The sequence below is a fragment of the Rhincodon typus genome, chromosome 6 (genome assembly GCF_021869965.1).
Source record: "Rhincodon typus isolate 14 chromosome 6, sRhiTyp1.1, whole genome shotgun sequence".
NCBI lineage: Eukaryota > Metazoa > Chordata > Chondrichthyes > Orectolobiformes > Rhincodontidae > Rhincodon > Rhincodon typus.
In genome coordinates this window covers 55117058-55142931 of record NC_063337.1, presented here as the reverse complement: position 1 = coordinate 55142931, position 25874 = coordinate 55117058, and the positions used below count along the sequence as shown (strand labels likewise).

Sequence of the window (25874 nt, the reverse complement as noted above, 5' to 3'; positions counted from 1 at the left end):
ACTTAGAAATTACCTTTGTATATGTGAGTAATTTTCCTGTATTCTGGGTCTAAACCATACAGGTTAGAATGGACCGTGTTCAAATTCCTGTCTACTTTATGTTAGACATTGTTTAATAAAGAGCCACAATTGGCTTTCACTCCATAAGTAAGGGAGAGGTAAAGTCAGCCAGCTTTTCTGGTGTTGGTTCGTATTGAATGACAGGTTGTTTAAACATTTTTTTAAATAGTGATGCCCATGAATGGTCCATACAATTTTACAATATGCATAACTTAAACATCGTCACTTCTTTGTCTCAGTTTCTAATGTGCAGCTTAAGCCAAGATGTCTTAAAAAAACACTTGGTCACAGATTTATACTTTTGTCAATTTTTTGTTATCAGACTTGCACAGAAATGGTGATGCCTTCATGTTCTGATGGCATCAATGACATGTTTGAACCAATGCCATGGGACCTCCAATCGTACTCTGATAACTGCAAGAAAGACTGGGGATTACTTCCTAGACCTCAATGGATGACTACAGTCTATGGTGGGAAAAATATCAGTTCACACAGCAATATTGTCTTCAGGTGCGTTTTTAAAACTAGCACAATGTTCAAGTATCACTTGGAAACGAAAGTGTATTTTTGATGTAAAAATAAAGTTGATGGTTTATAAGAAAGAAATCTTCTTACAGCTGTGCTAATGGTTGATGTGTGGAGGCAACTTCTAGTGTAAAAAAAGTGTTCAATGATTATATTGTAGATATGTAGCAGTGACCTTTTCAAACGGGTACTAGAAATGTTTGGCTGAATAGGTATAGTAAAAATCTTTTACGCATAACTGTGCTTATTTCCTATTACCAATTAGAAGTATGTTGTGATCATCTAGATCCTTTCAATGGAACAGTCACAACTGAAATAAAAAGCAGATTTCTTGCCAAGCAAGTTATTAGTAGTATTCATGTTGGAAACTATAGGAATGCATATCTTACTTGCCACTGTTCCAGTGTTAGCCAACTATAATTGAACAATGGATTTCCAAATATGGAATCTCACTTTGTGGATTTGATATCTTGGAGATTAGTTTTCTTGTAGATACCTTGTGTTTTGTGAAACTATTAAGCTATTGGGATCTTTATCCCTGCCTCCTAAGGAGGTATTCAAAAAGGAATTGAACGTAAAACGGTATCAGTTTATACCCTACAGCACAAGAGCTTCATTTGCCGAAGTGCAGTCTTGGACAAATAAGATGAGAAGGTATGGCATAAAACTAAAAGAAAAAGCAGACAAAGTACGAAAACTAGCACAGGTTCAATGCAGATACAAAGAATGACAAAAAGTGACGAAACAAATAGAGAGCTTAAAGTTTGATTTAAAGGAGGTTGTGAACAAGAGATCCCATGAATTGGGATGGTCAACAGAGCAGAAACAGTGGTGATAAGCAAAGGCCTGGGAAGGAGGCGGTGAATAGGAGGGTTATTGGAGTGGGAGAGGTAGCAAGTTGGGAAAGTTGTGGAGAGAGGCAGAAAGCAACTGTTTACTTTTGAGAAAACAAAGGTAACCTTGCTAAAACAAATGTGAAATCAGTGCTATTGCTGAATGTTCCTAATCTAGCAATCACACTGAAATTAAAACATGCTATTTGAATAGGCTTTAAACAAGGGTTGTCTGAACTTATTCTGTAAAATCATTTTTGAGCTTTGTTAACTGTTGGTTTTGTTTGCTTTTCACAGCAATGGTGGTTTGGATCCATGGGCAAGTGGAGGGGTGACTAAATCTATCTCTGATACGTTGATTGCCATACTTATTCCTGAGGGAGCACATCATTTAGACCTGCGCTTAAGCAACAAAGAGGACCCTGTCTCTGTCCAAAAAGCACGAACTCTGGAAGTCAAATACTTTAAAAAGTGGATTGAACAGGCAAAAACTGAACCAGTGCTATGGTAAAATGAAAGATGTGTATCTCTTCCTCATTAAGCTATATTCTGCAGGGGATATTGCTCTTGAATGTTGCTGATTTTTGACCTGATTAGCTGTATGTTTCTTTCACAATACAGCATGTGTTCAACTGATGCTTTTATACTGCCCAGAAAATAAATTTTACATTTTGTGCGTGACAAGGTTTATACTTGGTGATGCAAGCTGGACTGTCTAATAAGTAATAGAATGCTTTTTAACCAAACTAATCTTGTTTTGTAATCCAAATCATGCCCTGTTAATTTGTTATGCACACGTGCTACGGTGTTTCATGACTTTGATTATTAACTCATGGTGCACTGTGTTCAATTACATATCTAAATTGTGGTTTGCTGGTCAGACCTTTCTGATTCAAATACAAGTTGTGTTTCAGTGGATTTGTGAATAATTCCATAGCTTTGTAACAAAGAGAAATGGTACAAGTTTCATAACTCCATGCTTCCCAATTTAAGAACATACTGAGCTTATAACTGAAACCATATTTTGTTTTTCATTATATCTTCCTTTACCATTCTTCATGTATACCCTTTCAATGTTACATTTATTCATTGTTTGAAAGGTCTTAAGGATTAGATTGTTATCATACTTCCTTCAAATAAATGATATGCATAAGATGGGAAAATCAGTGTCTTGTGCACTGTCCTTATATCTTTCACTTAAACCTTTGGAAAATTTTGAATTTACCCCTGCACCATGTGGACCACAACAGGTATCGTGCCTCCCTATTTTAATTAGTTATCTGACTTGTAGTCAGTGTAATCCCAAACCACTTGTGCAATCTAAGAGGATGTACTCCTTCCATCATCAGCTCTTTTATGGAGGCATATGACAGCATGAGTCACCCCCTGAATGTCTGCTAGACAAAGGTCCTCCTCCAACGTGGCCAACATTGTGGAATGAATCCCTGATCATCAAGGTCCACAGGGAGGTCTTGGAGAACGTTGACCACATACAATACATTTTGAGTGCTTTGTGGGCCAAAGCAGCTATTGATGAAGAGATCCAGCACCACCTCCAGTGTGCTTGCACAGCCTTTGGCTGCCTGAGGATAAGGGTAATGGACAACCACAACACCAAACTTGACACCAAGGTCATGGATTACAGAGCTGTGATGCTTCTTGCCATCCCATATGACTCCGAGATCTGGACTGTCTGCAGCAGGCCCCTCAAGGTACTGGAGCAGTACCACCAATGCTGCCTGCACAAGATCCTGAAAAAGATGCACCAACACCAGCATCCTGGACCAGGCTAACATCCCCAGCATCCTTGCACTGACCACCCTTGATCAGCTATGACAGCTGGGCAAATCATCCGCATGGCCGACGCAAGACTCCTCAGGCAGGTGCTCTACTCCCAGCTTCAGTGATTCCCTCAAGGCCTCACTGGCAAAGTGTGACATTCCCACAAATACTTGGGAAGTACTGACCCAAGACTGTCCAAAGTGGAGGAGGAGCATCTGGGAAGGCACTGAGCACCTCGAGACTTGCCGTTGAGAAAAAATGGAAGTCCAGTGAAAACAGTGCTGCCACACTAATACCCCACCCACTCCTTGTGACCACTTTCTGCCCCAAGTGTAACAGAGCCTGCGGTAGCTGCATCAGTGCATACGGCCACCTATGAACTCACCCTCATTGTAAAAATCTAAAACCCTATTCCCTACCCCATTTATTAGTTGATTTTAACATGTGGCAGCGGTTGATTTGACCATGAAAACTGGCATTCCCAAGGAAATTAAGTCCAGAATTGGCACGAGGAATGATGCAGATGGACTCTGAGTTCCTAGGGACACTTAATTACCATATGTTGCTCCTCATCTCCCCACTGGAAAGGGGAGCAGATGAGACCAGTGTGTGCAAGGAGCTTTTTATTCATTTGTGGGATGTGGGCATTGCTGGCTGACTGGCATTTATTGCCCATTCCTAGTTGCCCTTGAAGGTGTGGTGAGCTGCCTTCTCGAATTGCTGTATTCCACCTGCTGTGGGTTGACCCACAATGCCATGCGGCGAGGGAATTCCAGGAATTTGACCCAGCGACAGCTAAAGAACTACAATATATTTCCAAGTCAGGATGGTGAGTGACTTGGAAGGGAACTTGAAGGTGTTGGTGTTCCCATATATCTGCTGCCATTGTCCATCTAGATGGAAGTAGTAGTGGATTTGGAAGGTGCTGTCTGAGGATCTTTGGCAAATTACTGCAGTGCATCTTGTAGATTAGTTCACACTACTGCTACTGATGGTTGGCGGTGGAGGGAGCGGATGCTTGTGGATGTAGTGCCAATCAAGCAAGCTATTTTTGTCCTGGATGGTGTCAAGCTTCCTGGTTGTTGTTGGAGCTGCACTCATCCAGGCAAGTGGGGAGTATTCCATTACACTCCTGACTTGTGCCTTCTAGATGATGGACAGGCTTTGGGGAGTCAGGAGGTAAGTTACTCACCACAGCATTCCTAGCCTCTGACTTGCTCTTGTAGTCACTGTGTTTATGTGACGAGTCCAGTTGAGTTTCTGGTCAATGATAACCCTCAGGCTGTTGATAGTGGTTCATTCAGTGTTGGTAACACCATTAAAAGTCAAGTGGCAACGATTAGATTGTCTCGTAATGGGGATGGTCATTGCCTAGCATTTGTGTGGTGCGAATGTTACTTTTAATTTGTTAGCCCAAGCCTGGATATTGTCTAGATCTTGTTGCATTTGAACATGGACTGCTTCAGTATCTGAGGAGTTGTGAATGGTGCGGAACATTATGCAGTTATCAATGAACAACCCCACTTCTGACCTTGTGATGGAGGGAAGGAAAATGATGAAGCAGCTGAAGATGGTTGGGTCTAGGACACTAGCCTGAGGAGCTCCTGGAGCTGCGTCGACTGATCTCTAACAACAATGACCACCTTTCTTCATGCCAGGCATGACTCCAACCACTGGACAGGTTGCCCCCGAGAAGCATTGGTTCCAGTTTTCCAAGGGCTCCTTAATGTCACACTTGAACAAATGTGGCCTTGATAATCACTCTCACTTCACCTCTGCAATTCAGTTATTTTGCCCATGTTTGAATCAAGGCTATAATGAGGTCAGGAGTTGAGTGGTCTTGATGCAATCCAAACTGGTGTCACTGAGGTTATTGCAGAGCAGGTGCTACTTGATAGTGACTTTACTGATTGAGAGTAGACTGAAGGAGTGGTAATTGGCCGGGTTGGATTTATCTTGCTTTTTATGTACAGGATATAGCTGGGCAATTTCCACATTGCCAGGTAGATATCAGTGTTGCAACTGTACTGGAAGACCTTGGCTAGGGGAGCGGCAATGCTGGAATGTTGTCAGGGCCCATAGCCTTTGCAGTATCCAGTGCCTCCAACTGTTTCTTGATATCGCATGGAGTGAATCAAATTGGCTGAAGACTGGTATCTGTGATGGTGGGGACCACTGGAGGAGGAACTGTTAAACTGAGTAGTTAATAAACTCTATCCACAAACCGAGGCTTCTTGGTTTCTGTATTGCTGACTGGCTTGATCTCAGGTTGACATTGGTAGGGGTGGATGGTTGCATAAAGGTGGAGATTGCACATAACAGTTCTTTTCAGACAGAAGATTAGGAGTTACTGGGGTATATGAGAAGAATGGCTGAGACCAAGGGCAAAGTATTGGGACATGATTTCATACGTGTTTTTTGAAGCTGAACCTTATAGTCAATTAAAAATTCGAGAATATGTGGATGTGTGTCACAAGATCAGGAGTAAAGTATTCTCAGAGTTTTGGTTTAACAATTGGAAATGGAGAAAAATTTGGGAACTCTAAAACATTTAGCCCATAAATGTTAACAAGAAAAATGTGCTATTACATGCAACGAGGCATGGTCAGACTTTGAAATATCCATCCTGTTTTCTAAATTTGTCAAAGTACATGTCGTGGAATTTAACAGACCATATACAAGACTGCAGTAATCCTACTTGGGAGATTCCTAATTCAGTACTTGCCCTTCAATTGTTGGGTTGCTCGAAATTGTTGAATGTGGATAAATACCCAAATGGGGTTAGATTTTTCAGAAAAGAAACAGTTTTAAATTTGAGTAGGAAGCCTTTAAAAATCCTGAGAAAACATTCATTTCCAAATGCCTTCATTTAGCACTCGGACAAAAGAAGCATTCATTGGTAGTGGCGATGCATGACTGCACAGATACAGGCCATAAGCATCAGTACAAAAGGAAAAGTATGATTAAATGGAGTGAGAAGAGGTATCTGGCAATTACAACAGATTGCAGGAGTTGGGGGACTATGCCAGAACAGTGAACCCATAAATACTCAAGGTATGATCAACAAGTGTTTTAGGTATGACATGAAATACATTATGTAATGAATTGTCCTAATAACAAGACTTTTGAAATCATGTGTGAGATTGGAAAGTTTGGAAGGAAGAGATGTTGACCAACCAGAAGGAATTACACTTGTTGCAAGAAGCTTTGGACCAGTAATGAATGCTTTAGTTATGACTCAATCAATTGCACTGTGTGAAACAGTGGCTCCCCATCCACAGCGTATGGAATGGATTAGTTGAAATGTTAGCTAGATTCTTAACAAATAAGTACGGTTAAGGAATTTGAGAGTTCTACCTGCTTCAGTTTTGGTGATGACAGCATATTGAAATATGCCAGAATGAACAGTGGTTACTTCTGATGTAACTGGGGTAAATCACTTCATCAGCAAAGACAAAATTTCAAGTGAAATACCCTTGCTCTTAAATATAGGGAATAGCACCATCACACCTATAGTGAGTCACCCAGTAATGAACATGATACTTCAACAAATTAGTAATAATGGACTGAAAGGTATGGGATAAGGGGAAAAAAATCATCTTGCAGTTCCTAGATATGGCAACTAGATTTAGTTAGTTCACAATAAAACATAGTAAAGCGAAAGAGAAGTGGACAAGGTACTGGAGAAATTGTTAGGGACAAGACTAAGGGTACTAGTTAAATTCCGAACTGACAATGAGTGGGAATTGCCAGTGATGAATTGAGGGATTTGTGTGAAAATATGAGCATTGTGGTAATGAACATGGAACCAGAAAGGCCCTTAAGTAATGGAATATGTGAAAGAAATCACGCAGTAATAGATGAGATGTTTCAAAAGTCCTGACAGATCAGCCAAGTTGAAAATTAACATTGTCCTTGCATTTGAAGAGCTCACTGCAAATAGTTGGGGCAATAATCTATTTAAGTTGGTATTTGTGAGAATTCCAGAAATTCCTTGGGTAATGAGTTACCATTCAGGGGCTTGGGTAGGGTTACAACTTACTTCACTTTCTCTGAGCACTTCAAAGTCCTCCGCTCGGGAAGAAGAACGTTCCTGAAGGCTGAGTTTTCAGGGAAAATTTGGTAAGCTTTACTGCATCAAGAGGTGTTATTCCCCACAGAATTCTTGGCCTCCAACTTGCACTTCCTAGCCATCTTTTTAATGCGGTTCATCATTGGTAACCCCAGGATGTTGTTGGTGATGGTTTCAGTGATGATGAATGTCAATTGATGTAGTTGTGCTCTCTTGTTGAACATGATTACTTTTGAGAAATGACTATAATCTGATAGCGATCTGCCCAAGTCTGAATGTTTCCAGGCCTTGCATTCAGTTAGCTCAGTTGGCTTGATGCAGAGTAATGCCAAAAGCGTGGGTTTAATTCCTGCATTGACTAAGGTTCCCATGAAGGACTCTCTTTCTCAACCTGTCCTCTCACCTGAGGCATGGTGACCCTAAGGTTAAATTACTATCAGTCACCCATCTCTAATGAGAGAACAGCTCTATGGTCTGGTAGCTCTATGGTCTGGTAGCCCTATGGTCTGGTAGGACTATGGTGACTTTACTTCAACTTGAAGAATTGCTTCCTGAATTCTGTGATATTGATGTGTTTTGGAGAGGATTGGGTAGGTACTTGTCTGGTTACCAACAATATCAGTTCCACCTGACTGTAACTGAATCAGTTATCATCTGTGGTTTCAGAATGATTTCAGGTGGAAGCTGCAAGTTCTGTCATGTGGTATGTTGATTCTCAATAAATCCACAAGGTGGCATATTACACCACAGTGTGAAAAGGCCTAAATAAGAGTGAATGATTGAAGTGAAAGAGATGTAAGATATTCTTGTTTAATTTTGCAGATCTGAGTTACCAGATTAAAAACTGTTGTAAATCTGATAATTTAAAACTGAAATTTATAGTCTTTAACTTCTGAAGAAGGGTCCAGACCTGAAATGTCAGCTTTCCTGCTCCTCTGATGCTGCATGGCCTGCTGTGTTCATCTAGCTCTACACCTTGTTATCTTTAATAAAGCTGAGGCCTTTGCTGAGTACAGAACGTTCAGCATTGGAGAGCGGAAGGTTAAGAGGGATGGTGAATACCTGACAGGAGGTAGGGTTTGGAGAGGAGATGGAGTCAGAGGGAATGGCAGGTGAGGAAGGTTCCACAAGGCCATGGGTATCGCTGAGTTGTTTCATCTTGTGGGCCTTGATGCCTGAAAGGAAAAGAAAAAGTTTCTTGTTAGCATGTCGAATGTGCCGGAGAATGAAGTGAAACTGTGGAGTGTGCAGTCCTGAGCCAGCATGTTGCGATGCTGTTGGAGAGAAAGTTTGAGAGTGTGCATGTGACACTACATGGCACTGAGTGTGGATCTCAGGATGTGGCGAAAATGTCTGTGGAACGTTGAACATAACGGAGATATCTGTGATCGTGAGAGGATTCAAACATGAGGGGTGAAACTTCAGTTGGAATTCACGTGGGGTGAGTCTGAGCCGGAGGCAGTCACTGAGGAATGTGATATGGCTGTGGAAACGAGTTTTTGCAAATACTTGGTCAAACACCAGGACTGACAGTGAAATTAATGTCGGTGGGCAAGAAGAGAGATTGGAACGGAAATCCCATCAGAGAGAGGAGAACTTCTTCAAGGTGGGGATGCATAGAAGAGATGTTGCAGTGAGTCACTGGCTCAGGGTTGCACCACTCTGCAGGTTCCACTTCATCCTCTGGCTCATTCGTTGTGCTAACAAGAAACTTTGTCTTTTCCTTTCAGGCAACGTCCGGCCAACATCTCAGTCTCTGGCTTGTTGCAGTGTTCCAGCGAAGCTCAATGCAAGCTGGAGGAACAACACCTCATTTTTCCTTGGGGACCTGCAGCCCTCTGGACTCAATATCAAGTTCAATAATTGTAGGGCCTAAACTCTCCCATGTCCCAGCCTCCTACCCTACACACCAGGCCTTATTATCACATAGCCTGCCATTACACACTACCTATTGTTAGTCACTAATAGTCCCCGTTAACAACTATTCACTCTCCTAGCCAGATCGTTATCTACTCCTTTGTCTATCCAACTGCTGTTCTCTCTCCTTGGGCTCTATCCTATCGTTTACTCCCTACCCCATCCCCCTCCCTATTTTCTGCATATAAACCGATGGTTTCCCAGTTCTGAGGAAGGGTCACCGGACCCGAAATGTTAACTCTGATATTTTTCTTCACAGATGCTGCCAGACTTGCTGAGCTTTTCCAGTAACTTCTGTTTTTGTTCTTGCTTTGTCTCTATACCTTCTGCATCCTACAGCAAGTAGCTGAAAGAGTCATAGAATCATAGAGATGCACAGCATGGAAACAGACCCTTCGGTCCAACTCATCCATGCCAATCAAATATCCCAAGTAAGTCTAGTCCCATTTTCCAGCTTTTGGCCCATATGCCACTAAATCCTGCCTATTCACATACCCATCCAGATGCCTTTTAAATGTTGAAATTGTACCAGACTCCACCACTTCCTCTGGCAGCTCATTCTATAAACGTACCACCCTTTGCACGAAAAAGTTGCCCCTTAGGTCTTTTTTAAATCTTCTCCCTCTCACCTTAGACTTATGCTTTCTAGTTTTGGACTCCCCCATCCCAGGGAAAAGACTTTGGCTAGTCACCCTATCCATGTCCCTCATTATTTGAGAAACTTCTATAAGGTTACCCCTCAGCCTCTGATGTTCCAGAGAAAATAGCCCCAGCCTATTTAGACTCTTCCTATAGCTCAAACCCTCCAACCCTGGCAATATCCTTGTAAATCTTTTTTGAACCCTTGCAAGTTTCACAACATCCTTCCAAAGAAAGGAGACAAGAATTGCACACATTATTCCAAAAGTGGTCTAATCAATGTCCTGAACAGCTGCAACATGACCTCCCAACTCCTACACTCAATGCACTGACCAACAAAGCCAAGCATATCAAATGCCTTCTTCACTATTCTATCTACCTGCAACTCCAGTTTCAAGGAACTATGAACCTGCACTCCAAGGTCTCTTTGTTCAATAACACTCCCTAGGACATTATCATTAAATGTATAACTCCTGCCCTGATTTGCCTTTCCAAAATGTAGCACCACACTTTTATCTAAATTAAACTACATCTGCCACTCCTTGGCCCATTGACCATTCTGATCAAGATCCTGTTGCACTCTGAAGTAACCTTCTTTGCCGTCTACTATACCTCCAATGTTGGTGTCATCTGCAAGCTTACTAACCATACCTCCTGTGTTCATATCTAAATCGCTTATATAAATGATGAAAAGCAATGGACCCAGTACCAATTCTTGTGGCACACTGCTGTTCACAGGTCTCCAGTCTGAAAAGTAACACTCCAGCACCACCCTCTGTCTCCTATCTTCCAGCCAGTTCTGTATCAAAATGGTTAGTTCTCCTTGTATTCCATGTGATCTAACCTTACTACTAAGTCTACCATGAGGAACCTTGTCGAACGCCTTACTGAAGTCAATATAGATCACATCCACCACTCTGCCCTCGTCAATCCTCATTCTTATTTCCTCAAAAAACTCAAATCAAACTAGTGAGACATGATTTCCCATGCACAAAGCCATGTTGACTATCCGTAATCAGTCCTTGCTTTTCCAAATATGTGTAAATCCTGAATCTCAGGATTCCCTCCAACAACTTGCCCACCACTGATGTCAGGCTTACCGGTCTATAGGTCGCTGACTTTTCCTTACCACCTTTCTAAAATAGTGGCACCACGTTAGCCAACCTTCAATATTCCAGCACTTCACCTGTGGCTATCAATGATACATATATCCCAGCAATCACTTGCCTAGCTTCCCACAGATTTCTGGGGCACACCTGATCAGGTCCTGGGGATTTATCTACCTTTATGCATTTTAAGACATTGAGTACCTCCTCTTCTGTAATATGGACATTTTTCAAGATGTCACTATTTATTTTCCCAGTTCTTTATCTTTTGTATCCTTCTCCACAGTAAACACTGATGCAAAATACTCGTTTAGTATCTCCCCATCTCCCGTGGTTCCACACATAGGCGGCCTTGCTGATCTTTAAGGGGCCCTACTCTTTCCCTAGTTACTCTTTTGTCCTTAATGAATTTATGGAATCCCTTTGTATTGTCTTTAGCGCTATTTGCCAAAGCTATCTCATGTCCCCTTTGTGCCCTCCTGATTTCCCTCTTAAGTATACTCCAACTGCCTTTATACTGTTCTAGGGATTCACTCGATCTCTGCTGTCTATACTTGACTTATGTTTTCTTCTTATTCTTGACCAAAACTTCAATTTCTCATCCAGCATTCCCTACACCTACCAGCCTTGCTCTTCACCCTAACAGGAACATATTGTCTCTGGACTCTCGTTATCTCATTTTTCAGCCATCCCTTTACCTGCCCCCAGTCAACTTTTGAAAGTTCTTGCCCAATACCATCAAAATTAGTCTTCCTCCAATTTAGAACTTTAACTTTTAGATCTGGTCTATCATTTTCCATTACTATTTTAAAACGAATAAAATTATGGTCACAGGCCCCAAAGTGCTCTCCCACTGACACCTGCCTTATTTCCCAAGAGCAGGTCAAGTTTTTCTTTAGTAGGTACATCCACGTACTGAATCAGAAAATTTTCATGTACACACTTAATAAATTCCTCTCCATCCAACCCTTTAACACTATGGCAGTCCCAGTCACTGTTTGGAAAGTTAAATTCCCCCACCATTACCACCCTATTATTTTCACAGATAGCTGAGATCTCCTTACAAATTTGATTCTCAATTTTCTGCTGACTAATGGGGGGTCTTTGGCACAATTCCAATAAGGTGATCATCCCTTTCTTATATCTCAGTTCCACCCAAATAACTTACCTGGACATATTCCCAGAAATATTCTCCCTAAGTATAGCCAGATTGTTATCCCTAATCAAAAACGCCACTCCCCCTTCTCTTTTGGCCACATTTCTTTTGGTTTTACATTGTATTAAAAGGGGGGAGGAGGTGTATACGGAACAGATGATACGTGTGCCCCAGAGTAAAAGACAAAGGGAGTGCTAACACTAGTAGTATTATTAATTGTGGCTCCTATTTTTTTGTCAGCTTTTTCACCATGTCAGGCCTATCAATCAAATAAATTACACACCATTTACTTGACACAATTCCCTGTCTTGTAGGACAGAGTGACACATATTTAGAGACAGCAGAACTATCCAGGAAGTGACTGACTTCCCTGCATGTCCTAACCCCATAAAGGAGGAGATGGTGCAGACCATTGTTGGGATATCCTTTGCTGAGCCCGTGGTTCATGGTGGGGCTGAAACCACCAAAGGTGACAATACTCTTATAATGAATCTTCTTCCTCAAATGACACCTTCAAGATTTATAAGCTTGAGGATGTAGGATTGCTTATTTTACCTTCGCACTGTCTTCCCTCCTAATGTCTTTGCCTTACTGTTTCTCTTTTCGGATACTTAGCCAGATACCAGAGGAATAGCAACAAGACGGTATTGATAAAAAGCTCTGATTTCACACTCGCAGCCAACTGCTCAGATAACTTAGAGGCTAGTAGGTGGGATTGGCACCTGTCAGGGACATGGAGGAGTCCAGCAACAATTTGGCACAAGGCTCTTTATAGAGTTGGAGCCTATCCCTTCTCGCATGGAAACGATGACCTACTCTGCTCACAGTTGTGATCCCAACCATTGGGCAGTGCCTAATTACCAATATCTCAGTTTCCATTGAAGCAAATGAACAAGCTGCAAAAGATCTGGGTGCTCCAGTGAAAGCTGAGACAGCTGTCATTGTATGTGTGGATTTCACTGTATGAATTGGCTTGTGATTGTCCAGCTACTTTTCCTTTTACTAGGATTTTACTACCTTTTACAAGCATCCACTCCCTCCACCACCAATACTCATTCTTGGTAGTATGTACTGTCTACAAGATACACTGCAAAATTCACCAAAGATCTCAGGCAGCACCTTTTGAACCCACAACCATTTACATTTAGAAAGCCAAGAGCGGCAGATAGATGGGAGCATCACCACCTTCAAGTTCCCCTCCAAGTCACTCACCATCCTGATTTGGAAATATATTGCTGTTCCTTCACTGTTGCTGGGTCAAAATCCTGGAGTTCCCTCCCTAACGGCATTGCGGGTCAACCCACAGCCGGTGACCCACAGGTCAAGGAGGCAGCACACCATCACCTTCTCGGGGGAATTAGCGACAGGCAATAAATGCTGGCCAGCCAGCGACGCCCACGTCTCACAAATGAAAAAATAAAAACAAAGGATTGCTGAAGATATACCCCAGAAGAGTGGTGATGGTCAAATGGAGGAAGAATCAGCAGTCCTCTCTTCTGAAAACAACAGCATTTGTTCTCTCACACCCATCACTTCACCATGGTCCTTTTTTCCCAGACAAATTCCATTTATGCTGTGGGACCACAACTGTTTGAGGTCATCCTGCAAAGCTATCCTTTCCTCAACAAAACAAAGTCACGTTTCATTATCCATGCAGCAACCACTGGAACAGAACCAGGTAGGATCCTGGGATGGCAAAAGAACACAGAAAACAGGTATGAAAGTAATGCACAGGGTGATTGGTTTATATTTATATGCAATATGGTATGATTTCGTTTCTACATTTAGTTTGAAATGTTTATTTTGCAATACTTTTACATTTTTTGTCTTGTGGCCAGGTCATTAAAAAGGGATGGCGAGGTTTGGGATTGTTGAAGAGTAGGGAATTTGGTTTGCAGTTGCAGGTATTACACTTCGATATGTTATTTGCAGATGGCAGGGCAGAAGGGGTTGTTTACATTGTCTAGTTTCCCTTTCCTCCTCATCATGGTCCTGATCACCAACTGCCCACTGTATAGCTGTGAGTTAATGATTGTTCCCTCAAGTTGGCGAGATATTTAGCAGGCAACAAATGTTGTTACAACTCTACTGGGTACTGCAGGGCTCCTTCAGAGTGATCCAGCCAGTAGAGGTATTGGTTTAACATGGCAGTGGTTTGTTTTATCATGTTTTGTGTTGTGGCTTGGCTTTCATTTTTGAGTACATTGACAGTTTGTGCGTGGGTTACACACTACAGTCATTAGCCATGTGGTCAGCAAATATCCCCATTGATAAGTAACCATCTTTTGATGTGTATTCCTGGCTAAAATGCAGCTGGTATAATGAGTGCCACAGATTTAGGGGATTATGATTGCTTTGAGGACAATATTTACTTCACCGTCTTTGGTCACTCTCCAGCTGGACAGTGTATGTGTAGAATTGCTTTCATTTCTGGTAGAATTGATGTGCAGTCTATAGTATGCTGCACCATGGGGATGCCAATATGCCTAGGGAAACCATGTGCTCACTCCGTATGCAGCATCCTGTACTTACCTCTCATTGAATAGAACCTCAGTGACCCCTCTTCTGCAGCAGTGGATGGTAAATTATGAGGTGTTGCAAATATCTCCAGTTTCAGCTTAGAAAGAACCATAGTCACCTTCACAGCCATTGACAATGCAGTCCTTGCATTGAGACCGCAGTTGTGGCTGCAGGCACTTGCCATACTGGTGAATAGACACTTCTCAGATTGTTCCTTGCTGAGGTTAAGATTGGAGGGTTGCCTCCTGAATACCTTGAGCAGATCTTGCTTCCTGTTGAGTGATCTTCTCCCTGCCCCCTTTCTCCTTTTTCCAGTAACTTGTCCTGCACTGGGTGAACTGTGTGGATCCTCCAAGTAATGCTGTGCTCTACGGGAAATGCCTACCACTGTGCCAATGTCTGGCAGCAATTGGTTTGTGCAGAAGCTTTGAAGTAACTAAAAATCCCTTTAGCATCTCCCTCACCACTCCTTGTTAACTTTTACAACTTTAAACAACTACACAGAATACAAATACTTGTACACTCATAGCTATATCCAGATGAAATCAATCAGCAATTAACCTGTAAGCTGATCCCCTTAAACAGTGTTTGTGGGAGTTGTCCTTATTTCTGCTAACACAATTTCTGTTGTGCAAAGTTGAAAGAGTGTATTTGCTGCAGTTTTGAGTTCCAAATTGGTAGTATTGATATTTTCTAATCAACCCACTCAGAGATTATTGCACATGTCTGGAGCAGGTGGGACTTTGAGCCTGGGCATCCTGACTCAGAGGTAGGGACACTACCACTGCATCGCAAGAGCCCCAAATTGGCTCTGTTGATATCAAAAATTGATTGACATTGTGGTCTACATGTTCTGGATACTTCCAGTGACTATTCATGGTGTAAGTGTGAGTACCCTCACCAACAACCTCAAAAGTCCACATGCCACCGCAACTGTCATTTTGGAATTTACTCCTCCCCCTCCCCCTCATCTGATCTTCAGCATATATACCAACCTCTTCCTGGCTACGATCAGTTCTGTGTAAGGGTCACTGGACCCAAAGCGTTAACTCATCTTTTTCTCCACAGATACTGCCAGAACTGAGCTTTTCCAGCAATTTCTGTTTTTGCTTCTAATCTCCAGAATCTGCAGTTCTTTGGGGTTTTTTTTGCCACTTTGGAGCCTTAAGGCCACTTATATCATCTAAAGAAGTAGAGAAAAATGATTCCAATTTTACAATCCTTTTTTCCATTTCTTCTTTCAGATATTGCAACAAACATTATATTGAAAATATAAGAAAAGTTGGACCGATTCTTCTGCAGCCTATTAACTTTTCAAACAATATTCTACACAGATATTTGAAATTAAGTTGGAGCCTATTATTTGTTTACATAACTGAAAATAAAATATCCTTTTAATTCAGGTGTGAATCCTCAAAACCAATTTTGACTTGGTCAGAAATCAATTCGTTTTTGATTGAGGAATTAGTTCTGAAACAAAATACAATTAACTGCACAGCTTGTAATTGTTTTCAGTTAAAATATAATTGTGATGGATGACATTGTATTTTTGAACATATTTTACAGTTATAAGAAATCCATAAGTTAAAATTGCTACAGCTTGAATTATTTTTAATCAATCCGTTTAAGCATGTTTTGATATTCCTTTGGGTCAGATGAGACTTGAACTCAAATCTTCTGGCTGAGATGTAAGGCACTACTTCTGCACCACAAGACCCTCTGCTTTTCTGAAAAACCTGAGTGACATTAGTTCTTGAACCTCTAAATAGTTGAATGACTCTGGTTAAATGTGAAGAAAAATAACTCCTTGGTAATCAATAAATCATTGCACAATCACTGCTTCGTTATTAAATGCATACAGTATCTTACTTTATGGTATGCCTTGAAGATATGGTGTGCATATACAATAAACACATCTTTGTGAAAAAAAATTACACTGAATTACTTTGTTAAAGATTGAAGTAAAATATTCGTAACTTTATGTCAAAGCTCACTCATGAAGTCAGCGAAGACTCTCTCATGAAATCTTTGCTTGACTGGCTTACTGTTTTCCCTTCAAACTGTTCAAAACCCGGAATTAACTGAAACAAATACAAATCTGCACAAGCACAAAAAGCCAAGAAGCTGTTTATAGTCATTTAAGAATATATAATTTGATCATGTTGTGTGACAAATGTTAATAGTATCAGCAGTGAAAATATTTTATCGAAGTAGTTGCACTTTGCAAAGTTTCAATTTATGACAGCAGCAGTGAAAGTCATAGTTCATAAGATTCAGATATTTGTCTTTTTTTAATATATGTCACCTCTATGGGTGGTTTTAGCAGTTTAAACAGTGGCTAAAAGAGAAGCTCCTTTAATGACAAAACTAATGTGATTATCTTAGTGACTGTGAGAGGGCTATTGAGGGCTTAGAAAAGAGAAATCTGCTGGCAGAACTGAATGTATCTGCCTAATCCCTCTCTAATGTGGATGGAAGATGCTCCAAGGAGCAATTGCTGTTTTATGGTGTAAATCACCAGTCTCTGGAGGCAGGGGCTATTTGCAGCTTTAGTCACCTATTGGCCTTTTTCTTCTAAACAGTACAAAAGCACTGGAGAGAGTCTTTGAGCCCCAGAATTTTCCCAATAAAATGCTCCTTGGTATATTGCCAAGACCTGGCAGTTCTTTTGATTGTTTAGTGCACAAACAGAATATTTAATTTTATTATGCAAGACTGTGTTTGCTATTGAAACCAGCCAGAAAATTTGATAAAACTCATTTACTGTAAATTAGCAAACAGCAAATGAGTTCGTTCAATGTTCATTCAAAACAAAAATTAAAGATTAATATAATGTTAAAAATTCTCCAGCATTAGTTCATGTTAACTGGTTTATTTGGAAAGAATGAATGAAACTGCTTGTGATCGAGATTTCTCAGTGAGATACCCAGCCTTGCAAGTTCAGAAGCCAATCTGAATTACAGAAATGACCGTATCAAAGCCAATTAAACAGGTGAAAATCATTCAGCTGAAACATTTTTGTTGCTGTGGGTCCGGATATCCTGTTAGTTGGAGAATTTAGAGAAGTCTCATGTAAAATCTATCTCAATTGCATTTTTAAAAAGTGTAATTGTGGGATATGTGCATCAATGAATGGGCCAATGTTAATTGCCCATCCCTGGTTGCCCTTGAATAGGTGGTAGTAATCTGCCTTCTTGAACTGTTGCAGTCCATGTGATGTAAGTACACCCACAATGCCATTAAGAGAGGGAATTTCAGGATTTTGAACCAGTGACAATGAAAATTGGTGGTATACTTCCAAGTCAGGGTAAATGCAGAAATGTGTTTCCCCTTGTGGGAGAGTCTAGAAACCAGACACCACAATCTCAGAGTAGGGGATCACCATTTTAAGACACAGATGAGGTTGAATTTTCTCTGAGGTAGTGAATCTATGGAATTCTTTGCCTCAGAGGGCTGTCGAGGCTAGTTCATTCAATATATTTAAGCCTGAGATGGACAAATTCTGTTTTTCAGTGAGGGTAACCAAGCGTTATGGGAATAAGGTGGGAAAGTAGAGTTGAGAATTATCTGACCCAGTGACAAAGAAGGAATAGTGATACAGGTCTGAAATTCAAAAATATTTACTAATAGTCAATTATGGGAGCTTCATGGAGGATTTCTATGAGCCTTGGAAAGCAAGCCAAGAGCCCTAAGGTGCATCATGTGCAGATGCATGCGATGGGTATGTGTTCCTTCTCGTGTAATCATGTGTTCCCTCTCCTGTTTGCTTTATTAACACTTTGTCTGGCATTTACAATGCACTTCTAGTGCAATTATTCATTGGTAGACAGGCAAGTACTCACAGACACTGGGACTTTCTGGCATCCACACCACGGGTGCCATATTTAAAACCATTTCAAATGCTGCAAGCCAGAAACAAACATTCCAAGTATCTTGGTAGACTGCAATTCTAAAGAGGTTGGCTGACAAAGGACGTTTGCCGTCATGGTTTGTGTTCAGGGGTCTTGGAGTCCTGGTGGATGAGGTGGTGGAGAGGGGAGTCATCGACTTTCCTCAGTATTGTCAGTGGACACAAAATGCTTTGAGCCTGTTGGAGATAGCCACCCAAGTCAGAAGAAACGTGCATCAGAGCCATAAGAAAGCCAGTGACATTCTGCACTCTACATGACTAAGTACCATCACCTTCTCTCTGCTATATCATATTCAACTAACTGTGTTATTGTACACATTTCTCCCCAAGGCTAATTGCCTACCTGTCACACTATTGCATACAGCATCTTCCTTCAATGGCTCTCACCCGTTCCATCCATCTCAAATTATTATGCCTTTCTGCCATCTGCACTTGCTACTCCTCCATTGTGGACACTTCACCATCTCTCCTGCATCACCACTAACAGCTTTCCCATCCATTTTCATCATACTCAATCCTCCCCTTTGTCCTATTGCAGGAAGAACTGGCTCCACACCCCTGGACTAATGTCTCCAAAGCACCTTTAATGACCTACCTGTAATCCCTAGACTGGTTGGACTTAACCTGCAGAACAGACTGTGTCCAACCCTCTGGACTGAGATTAGATGGTGCTCTTCACTGAGCATGACGGCACCCCCTAACTGGCCAAAGTCCCCATTGACTCAAGGACTTCTCACCTTCGGCATATAGATACGGCCATTTGGTTGAAGCACATGCAGTTTGTTTGCCATGGAAGCTGCTGGCACCTGCTATAGGTGTGACATTGATACAGCAACATGTCCAGTTCATTGACTGTTCATTGCTGGCAGCCTCGGCAAGCTGCCTGGCTTTCTGCTAGCGCTGAAAGGTAAGGAAAGGCAGAGATGCTGTGAGCAAAGTGAATGAGTGCTGCAAAAGCAAGCCAAGAGCCTGAAGGTGCATCATGTGCAGACGCATAAGATGGGTGTATGTTCCTTCGAGCAGAGGGACCAAGCAGGAGCATTGTGATTTGGGGTGTCAGTTTATTCCAAAAGGCAGTGATACTAAATGTGTTATTGAATTACTCCAACATTGGCCATGACGATGTGGTGAGGCTGGTGTTTTGCTGACACTGTCTTCAGTGGATAAGGCCCTGAGAAACCACAAAGAAGCTGCATCCACTAGGCAACCATTCAGACTTTGAACTCAGGAATTGGTGCCAAATATTTTCTCATCACTACCTGTGAGAATTGCAAACTGCATATAAATGAGGCAAGATTAGCTAAGACTGAGACATAAATGCAGTGAAATTGGGTCTTCACTGCTTTCCAACAGGGTTCCTGCCCAGCTGTTGAAATCTTAAAAGTGAAACTCTGACTTCTTTCCTTGACGTTGAGAATCTAATTTTTTTCAATACCATATTTCTTACTATTGTTCATGTTCAGATGCTGGGAAAATTTTGCTGATAATTTCGTATCAGCATAGTGAATGGCTTGGAGGCAAACTTGTCAGTGGTAGTGTTTCCATGAATCTGCTGCCCTTGTCCCTTTAGATGCTAAAGCAGTCAGGTTTGGGAGATGCTGTCAAGGGAGCCTGGATGAGTTGCTGCAATGCGTCTTGTATATGTGACGTACAGGTACCACTATATGATAATGGTGAAGGTGGTGAATGTTTAAGGTATTTCAAGTGCTGATGAAATTGGGTTGCTTTTCCTGGATGATGTCAATCTTATTGAATGTTGTTGGATCTGCACTCATTCAGGCATCTGGAGAGAATTCAATCATACTCCTGACTTGTGCCTTTGTAGATGATGGTTAAGGCTTTAGAGAGTCATGAGATGTTTTACTTGCCCAAGATTTCCAACTTCTGATTTGCTCTTGTAGCCACAGTATGTATATGGCTGGTCCAGTTCTGTTTCTGATCAATGGAAATGCTCAGAATGCTGATTCAGCAATGGTAATACCATTTTATACAACGCAGAGACGGCTAAATGTTCTTGTGCTGGAGATGATCTTTGCTTGGCATGTGTGTGGCATGAATATGACTTGCCCCTTATGAGCTCAAAAAAAATGTTGCTGAAGTCTTATTGTATGAACACACACGGACTGCTTCAGAATCTGAGGAGTACTAGTGATTTGGCGCAGCACAGTGGCCTCACAGCATTAGGGACCCAGGTTCAATTCCAGGTGACTGTCTATGTGGAGTTTGCACGTTCTCCCTGTGTCTGTGTGGGTTTACTCTGCATACTTTGGTTTCCTCCCATAATCCAAAATTGTGCAGGTTTGGTGGATTGGCCATAGGGAATGAAGGTAAATAGGGATATGGTTTTGGTGGGGGGGGGGGTAGGGTTGGGGGGGGGGGGGGTTTGGAGTGGGGGAAGGTGGGTTATTGGGTGGTGTGCTGTTTGGAGGGTTGGTGTGGAATCGATGGGGCAAATGGACTGTTTCCACACTGTAGGGATTCTATGATTCGATGATCACCATGCAATCACCGGTGAACATTCCCACTTCTCACCTTATGACGGAGGGAAGGTCAATAGTGAGGCAGCTGAATGTGGTTAGGGCTAGGATACTATCCTGAGTAACTCCATAATGATGCCTGGGACTGAGATGACACCTTTAACAACCACAATTATCTTAATTTGTTCTGGGTAAAATTCCAAACAGTTTCCCATTGACTTAAATTCTGTCAGGTTTTTGATGTGACTCAAGACCAAATGCTGCCTTGGTGTCAAGGGTAGTTTCTCTCACCTCACTGTATTGTTCATGTTTAAACCAAGGGGGCAGCAAACGGCATGAGTCCACTCGATGGTGTTGCCTACTTGGTGCCAGGGCTCAGGACAACTGCTTAGGTCCAGCAAGAAACTTGTAGAGGTGAGGGGAGGATCCAGTCATTGTGGTTCATGTGGGCACCAACAGCAAAGGCAGGACAAAGAATGCACAGCCAGAATGGGGAGCTAGGCACCAAATTACAATTCTGAAATTCAGAGGTCATAATTTCTGTATTAGTAACCACTTAGCCATGTGAAAATTGGCATAGGACAAATCAGATCAGAGAAATGAATGCGTGGCTCAAATACCAATATGAAAGAAATAGGTTCTGGTTTGTGGCGTGCTGACACCAGTACTGGGGAAACTGAGATTTCTACCAATGGGACATTCTCCTCCTGGACCATGCTGGGCCAGAGTTCTTGTCAACCATGTAACTTCCAAGATGGCAGCAAACTAGAATTCTTCAGCTGCAGCTTGTCCGCTCTGTCCATTTCTTTTCTTTATTTTCTCTTCTTTCTCTGTTTTGTGTATTTTTTTTCTCCCTTTCTTCTCAGCAATGCCCTGAACTCCCGGGCTCAGCATGGACTCAGAATCCTGGTCTTAGTGTGGGCTGAGACTGTCATCCTCAGTGCAGACCCAGCATGGTGATCTCTTGGCCTGGTATGGTATTCCCTCGGCAGCCCTCAGTGGTGGTCTCTCGGCAGCCTGGCATGGTGGTCCCTCAGCGGCCTGAATTGGCGGTCTCTTGATGGCCTAGCATGGCCTCAGCATGGATTTCTAGACTCAAGATGATTCCGTGAAGTCTGTGACAATCCTGGAAACTAGACCCCGATGATAATTGTGGGGTCATGATTGGGGTGATGCAGTAAGTGTCTAAGGGTTGGTGTTTAGCCTCTGCCTGGTGGAGGTCAGCATGCCAGACAATAACTGCTCTACCCTTATTTGTGGGTTTGATAACAAGGTCGGGGCTAAACCTGATCACAGAGTGTGCAGCAAGTTTATAGAAAGACAAGTTTGAGTGGGTGACGGAAGGAGAGAAATCAGAATGGCCTATGTTGCATCGGCAAATCTCAAAGTCATCAAGTGCAGTTAAAAGGCCAGGGGAGTGCCTAGGTGGAGGGATAATATTGGAGATGGTTGAAAGAGTCTGTGTGAGGATTCCTGTCCAAAGAAATGGGCATGAAGGGAAAGACAACAGAAGAAGAGTTTAGCATCATATTGCACCTGAATCTCAGTGAGATGGGAGTGTAAAGAAATAAAGCTAAGTCCTTTGCTAAGTACAGATTGTTCAGCATCAAAGAAAGGAAGGTCAGAGGTTATGGCAAATACACAGCAAGAAGTGGGATTAGATGAAGGGATGGAATTGGAGGAAAAGGGAGGAGGAAGAGGATCCAAGAGGAGCATCAGTACCCATGAGTCAACAAGGTGTAGAGCTGGATGAACACAGCAGGCCAAGCAGCACCAGAGGAGCAAGAAGGCTGACGTATCGGGCCTAGACCCTTCTGAGTGTTTGGTGTTTGCTGTATTGTCTGTAGTGCTGTCTTTTGCATAAGTTACTAAACTGAGGTTCAACTTCCTGATTTGGTTCAGCATAAGCTATTTGAAGGCACTATTTGAAGAGAAGTTGTTCTGCTATCTTTGTCAACATTTATTCATTACCCAACAACACTCTGACAGTTTCACTTATTTCTTAGTGTTAGTGGGACTGATCTGTGAACAAATTGACTGCACTGCTTGCTTAAAAAAAGAACTGCGACTATATATCAAAAGATATTAATGATTGTAAAGTACTGGGGACATCAATGTGATTATATAGCATTAAAATAATTATTTTTGTAACATTTAACTGCATCTATCACTGGTTTGCCAATTACACCAACTTATCCATGGTCTTCGCAAATCTGCTGCTTTCTTCCCTTATAGCCATGCCCCTTATTTAGTATCATCAACAAATTTCAAGATGCGCTTATTTTTCAGGATACAAATGCTTATACAAATGGAAAATAAAAGTCCCAGTTCAAATCCTTGGAGCACACACTGCTACATCCTGCCAATGTGAGAAACATCTTATTTATCACTACCTTGCTTTCTCTGAGAAATGTTATGTGACCTGTGACTTTGAAATATTTCAAGCCAATTCATTGTTAATTATTCAATATATACCATGGAAACCTGACTACACAGCGATGAAAAGGATGGCAGTAAATTTTTTGCCCTTGTTTGTTGCTTAATGTCAGCATAGATTGGGAATTAATTTACATTAAGACTATTGTCATGCAATTGCTGTACTTTTGTTCTGCTATCATTTTCAAGACTGTATAGAGTGCAATTATAATTAAAATCAAGTTTACAGCATTTTATAAATGAACAATGTTTTTATATGTTAAACATAGTCATGATGTGCCAAATTGTTAGTCAATTAAATAAACACAGGAACCTATTAATTTAATATTGTTTTTTTTTAAGTAGGCTACTTATATGGCTAAGATTTGAATCTAAAATCAGTGTAAGATGAGGTAAATGTCTTAATTGAAATACTATGCTTGACTTCTTGATAACTGTCCACTTTAAATATGTTAAAAAGAATGAATAAATATTTAATTACCGTAGAGATGTATATTATATTTGGGCAAAATCCATTGTCACTGTTTATATTATAGTGCGGCTAAACCATCTGGGAGGCCTTGAATGGATTCTCTATCACTAATCCTTCTTATTGGTATTAGTCTAATCTACCGATACCGAGCTTTTCAGCAGAATATAGGCTCACTCTTGATAAACAGTACAGGTTTATTACATGGTACTTGATAGCTTGTTGCATTGCAACTCAGATATGCGATTGTCTCCTAGGAGACATCTCATTACTAAAAGCTACATTAGGAGTAGAACAATTGTTACAATACACAATGCTTGAAAACTGGTTAAGTCCTCCCTTAATATTTTGATGGGTAGTGTTTATCTTGTAATGTCAATTCAATAGTTTATAGCCGATTTAGACATCTATGATATCATTGTTGACATAAATACAGAATTGCTATGTTATGGAATGTTATTTTTTTACTTTATAACTGACATTGTTCTGATGGATACGAAATGAATAATCCAATCAATCCAGTCCATCCAGTCTTGGTCATTCCTTCCAAAGATGTTTTTGTTCATTCCTTCCAAAGGTTTTAATTCAGAAGACTGAAAAAAATGGGGGTTGATATAAGGAGAGGAAGCACTAAGAAAAAGCATTGGAGAATTCATTTTGATGCAGCCAAATAGAACATTAGTAGCCCTCCTGACTGTGCAAAAACATTCACAAACGTCTTTTGAAATTTTTTTCCGGAGTAACCATACACATCCCTTTAATGACTGTTGGTTCGGCCATTCAACAATGCCCACCAGTAGGTGCGCATGATGGAGGCTGCAACACTTGGTACTTTAGAATTACAACCACATTCAAGCCGGTGGATACCTGAATATCAAGAATGCTGGAGAAACTCCAGGTCTGGTAATATCTATGGAGAGAAATACAGAGTTAACATTTTGAGTCTAATGTCTTCTTCAGAATTATATTTCAGCATTAGCAATTCCTTGCCTTTACCTGCAAGTGAAATATTTGTTGGTGATTCATGTTGTTTTGCCATTTTAATTCTTTTCATTTTAATTCCTACTCATTAGACAAACCAAATCAACCTAATAAAACCTAATAAAATAGAACCTAACAAAATGGATGACAGCAAATTATTTTTCAATATAAGCATGGCATTTATATACTTGTGATTTTGTTTTCCTTGTGTTATTTAGTGAGTATCTGTTTTTCTGTTACACCGCAAACAAATTGGAAATGTGCCTGAGTCTTGGTGATTTCAGTAAAATGCTTCAGCCACATCTGCACGACTTTTCTTCTTATGTTGCCAACTACAGGGATTACAAGAGTTTTTAGTGGAAAGTTTGTGAACTCAAATGGCAACTGTTCTTAAGGTGGCTTTTCAAAATTGGAATTCAAAGGGGGCTTGAAAATTGGAAAAAATGCATCTTCCTGCTTAATTCAACATCAATACATGACCTCATGTCACATTATATACAAGGAAGCAGTCAGGTTGTAATCTTTCTTTTCAAGCACCCAGTGTCAGCATCAAGAACTTCCAGATTAGATTTATTAGACATAGGTTAAAGTTCTACTCAGTCCCAACTTCAGAAAAAACAATACCCTTACTTCTCCCGAAGTATTTTCCCCTTCCTGTGCCAACAATCCTGGTGTTTCTGAGTGACTTTCTCAAATTATTACCAAAGCAGTATAATCTTTGTGATGTAAATGTATACCTGCTCAAATCTGCAGTGAAGTGACTTTTTTCATTTAATTCTGGAGCCAGATAGGGAGCATTTTCATCTCATCAGTTCAAGATATACTCAAACCAAATCCTGGAAGGAAAATCAACGCCCCTCCAATAAGTGGAAATACAACTCAAAGGGCCAAAATTCCACATTTCTAATGCTAGACTGGTCTTAACAGAGTCTGACCCAGACTGATTCTGTCAGACCCTTACCCACACTGATCCTATCAGACTGACTGAAAT

At 41.2% G+C, this 25874-nt stretch overlaps 1 protein-coding gene across 2 annotated transcripts in view; it reads left to right on the top strand.

The window, feature by feature from the left end:
* LOC109918411 (prolylcarboxypeptidase (angiotensinase C)) overlaps positions 1 to 24501 on the top strand; it is a 58718-nt gene extending 34217 nt beyond the window's left edge. The window contains exons 8-11 of one of the 2 annotated variants that reach the window (XM_048597873.1): positions 383 to 570; positions 1716 to 1925; positions 23287 to 23364; positions 24480 to 24501. In XM_048597873.1, coding sequence (XP_048453830.1) covers positions 383 to 570; positions 1716 to 1925; positions 23287 to 23364; positions 24480 to 24486 — 483 coding nt within the window. In that variant the 3' untranslated portion in view covers positions 24487 to 24501. Of the gene's footprint in view, positions 1 to 382; positions 571 to 1715; positions 1926 to 15854; positions 16453 to 23286; positions 23365 to 24479 lie in introns of those variants that run through there. The other variant, XM_020518338.2, reaches the window with a different exon arrangement.
* The last annotated feature ends 1373 nt before the right edge of the window (positions 24502 to 25874 follow it).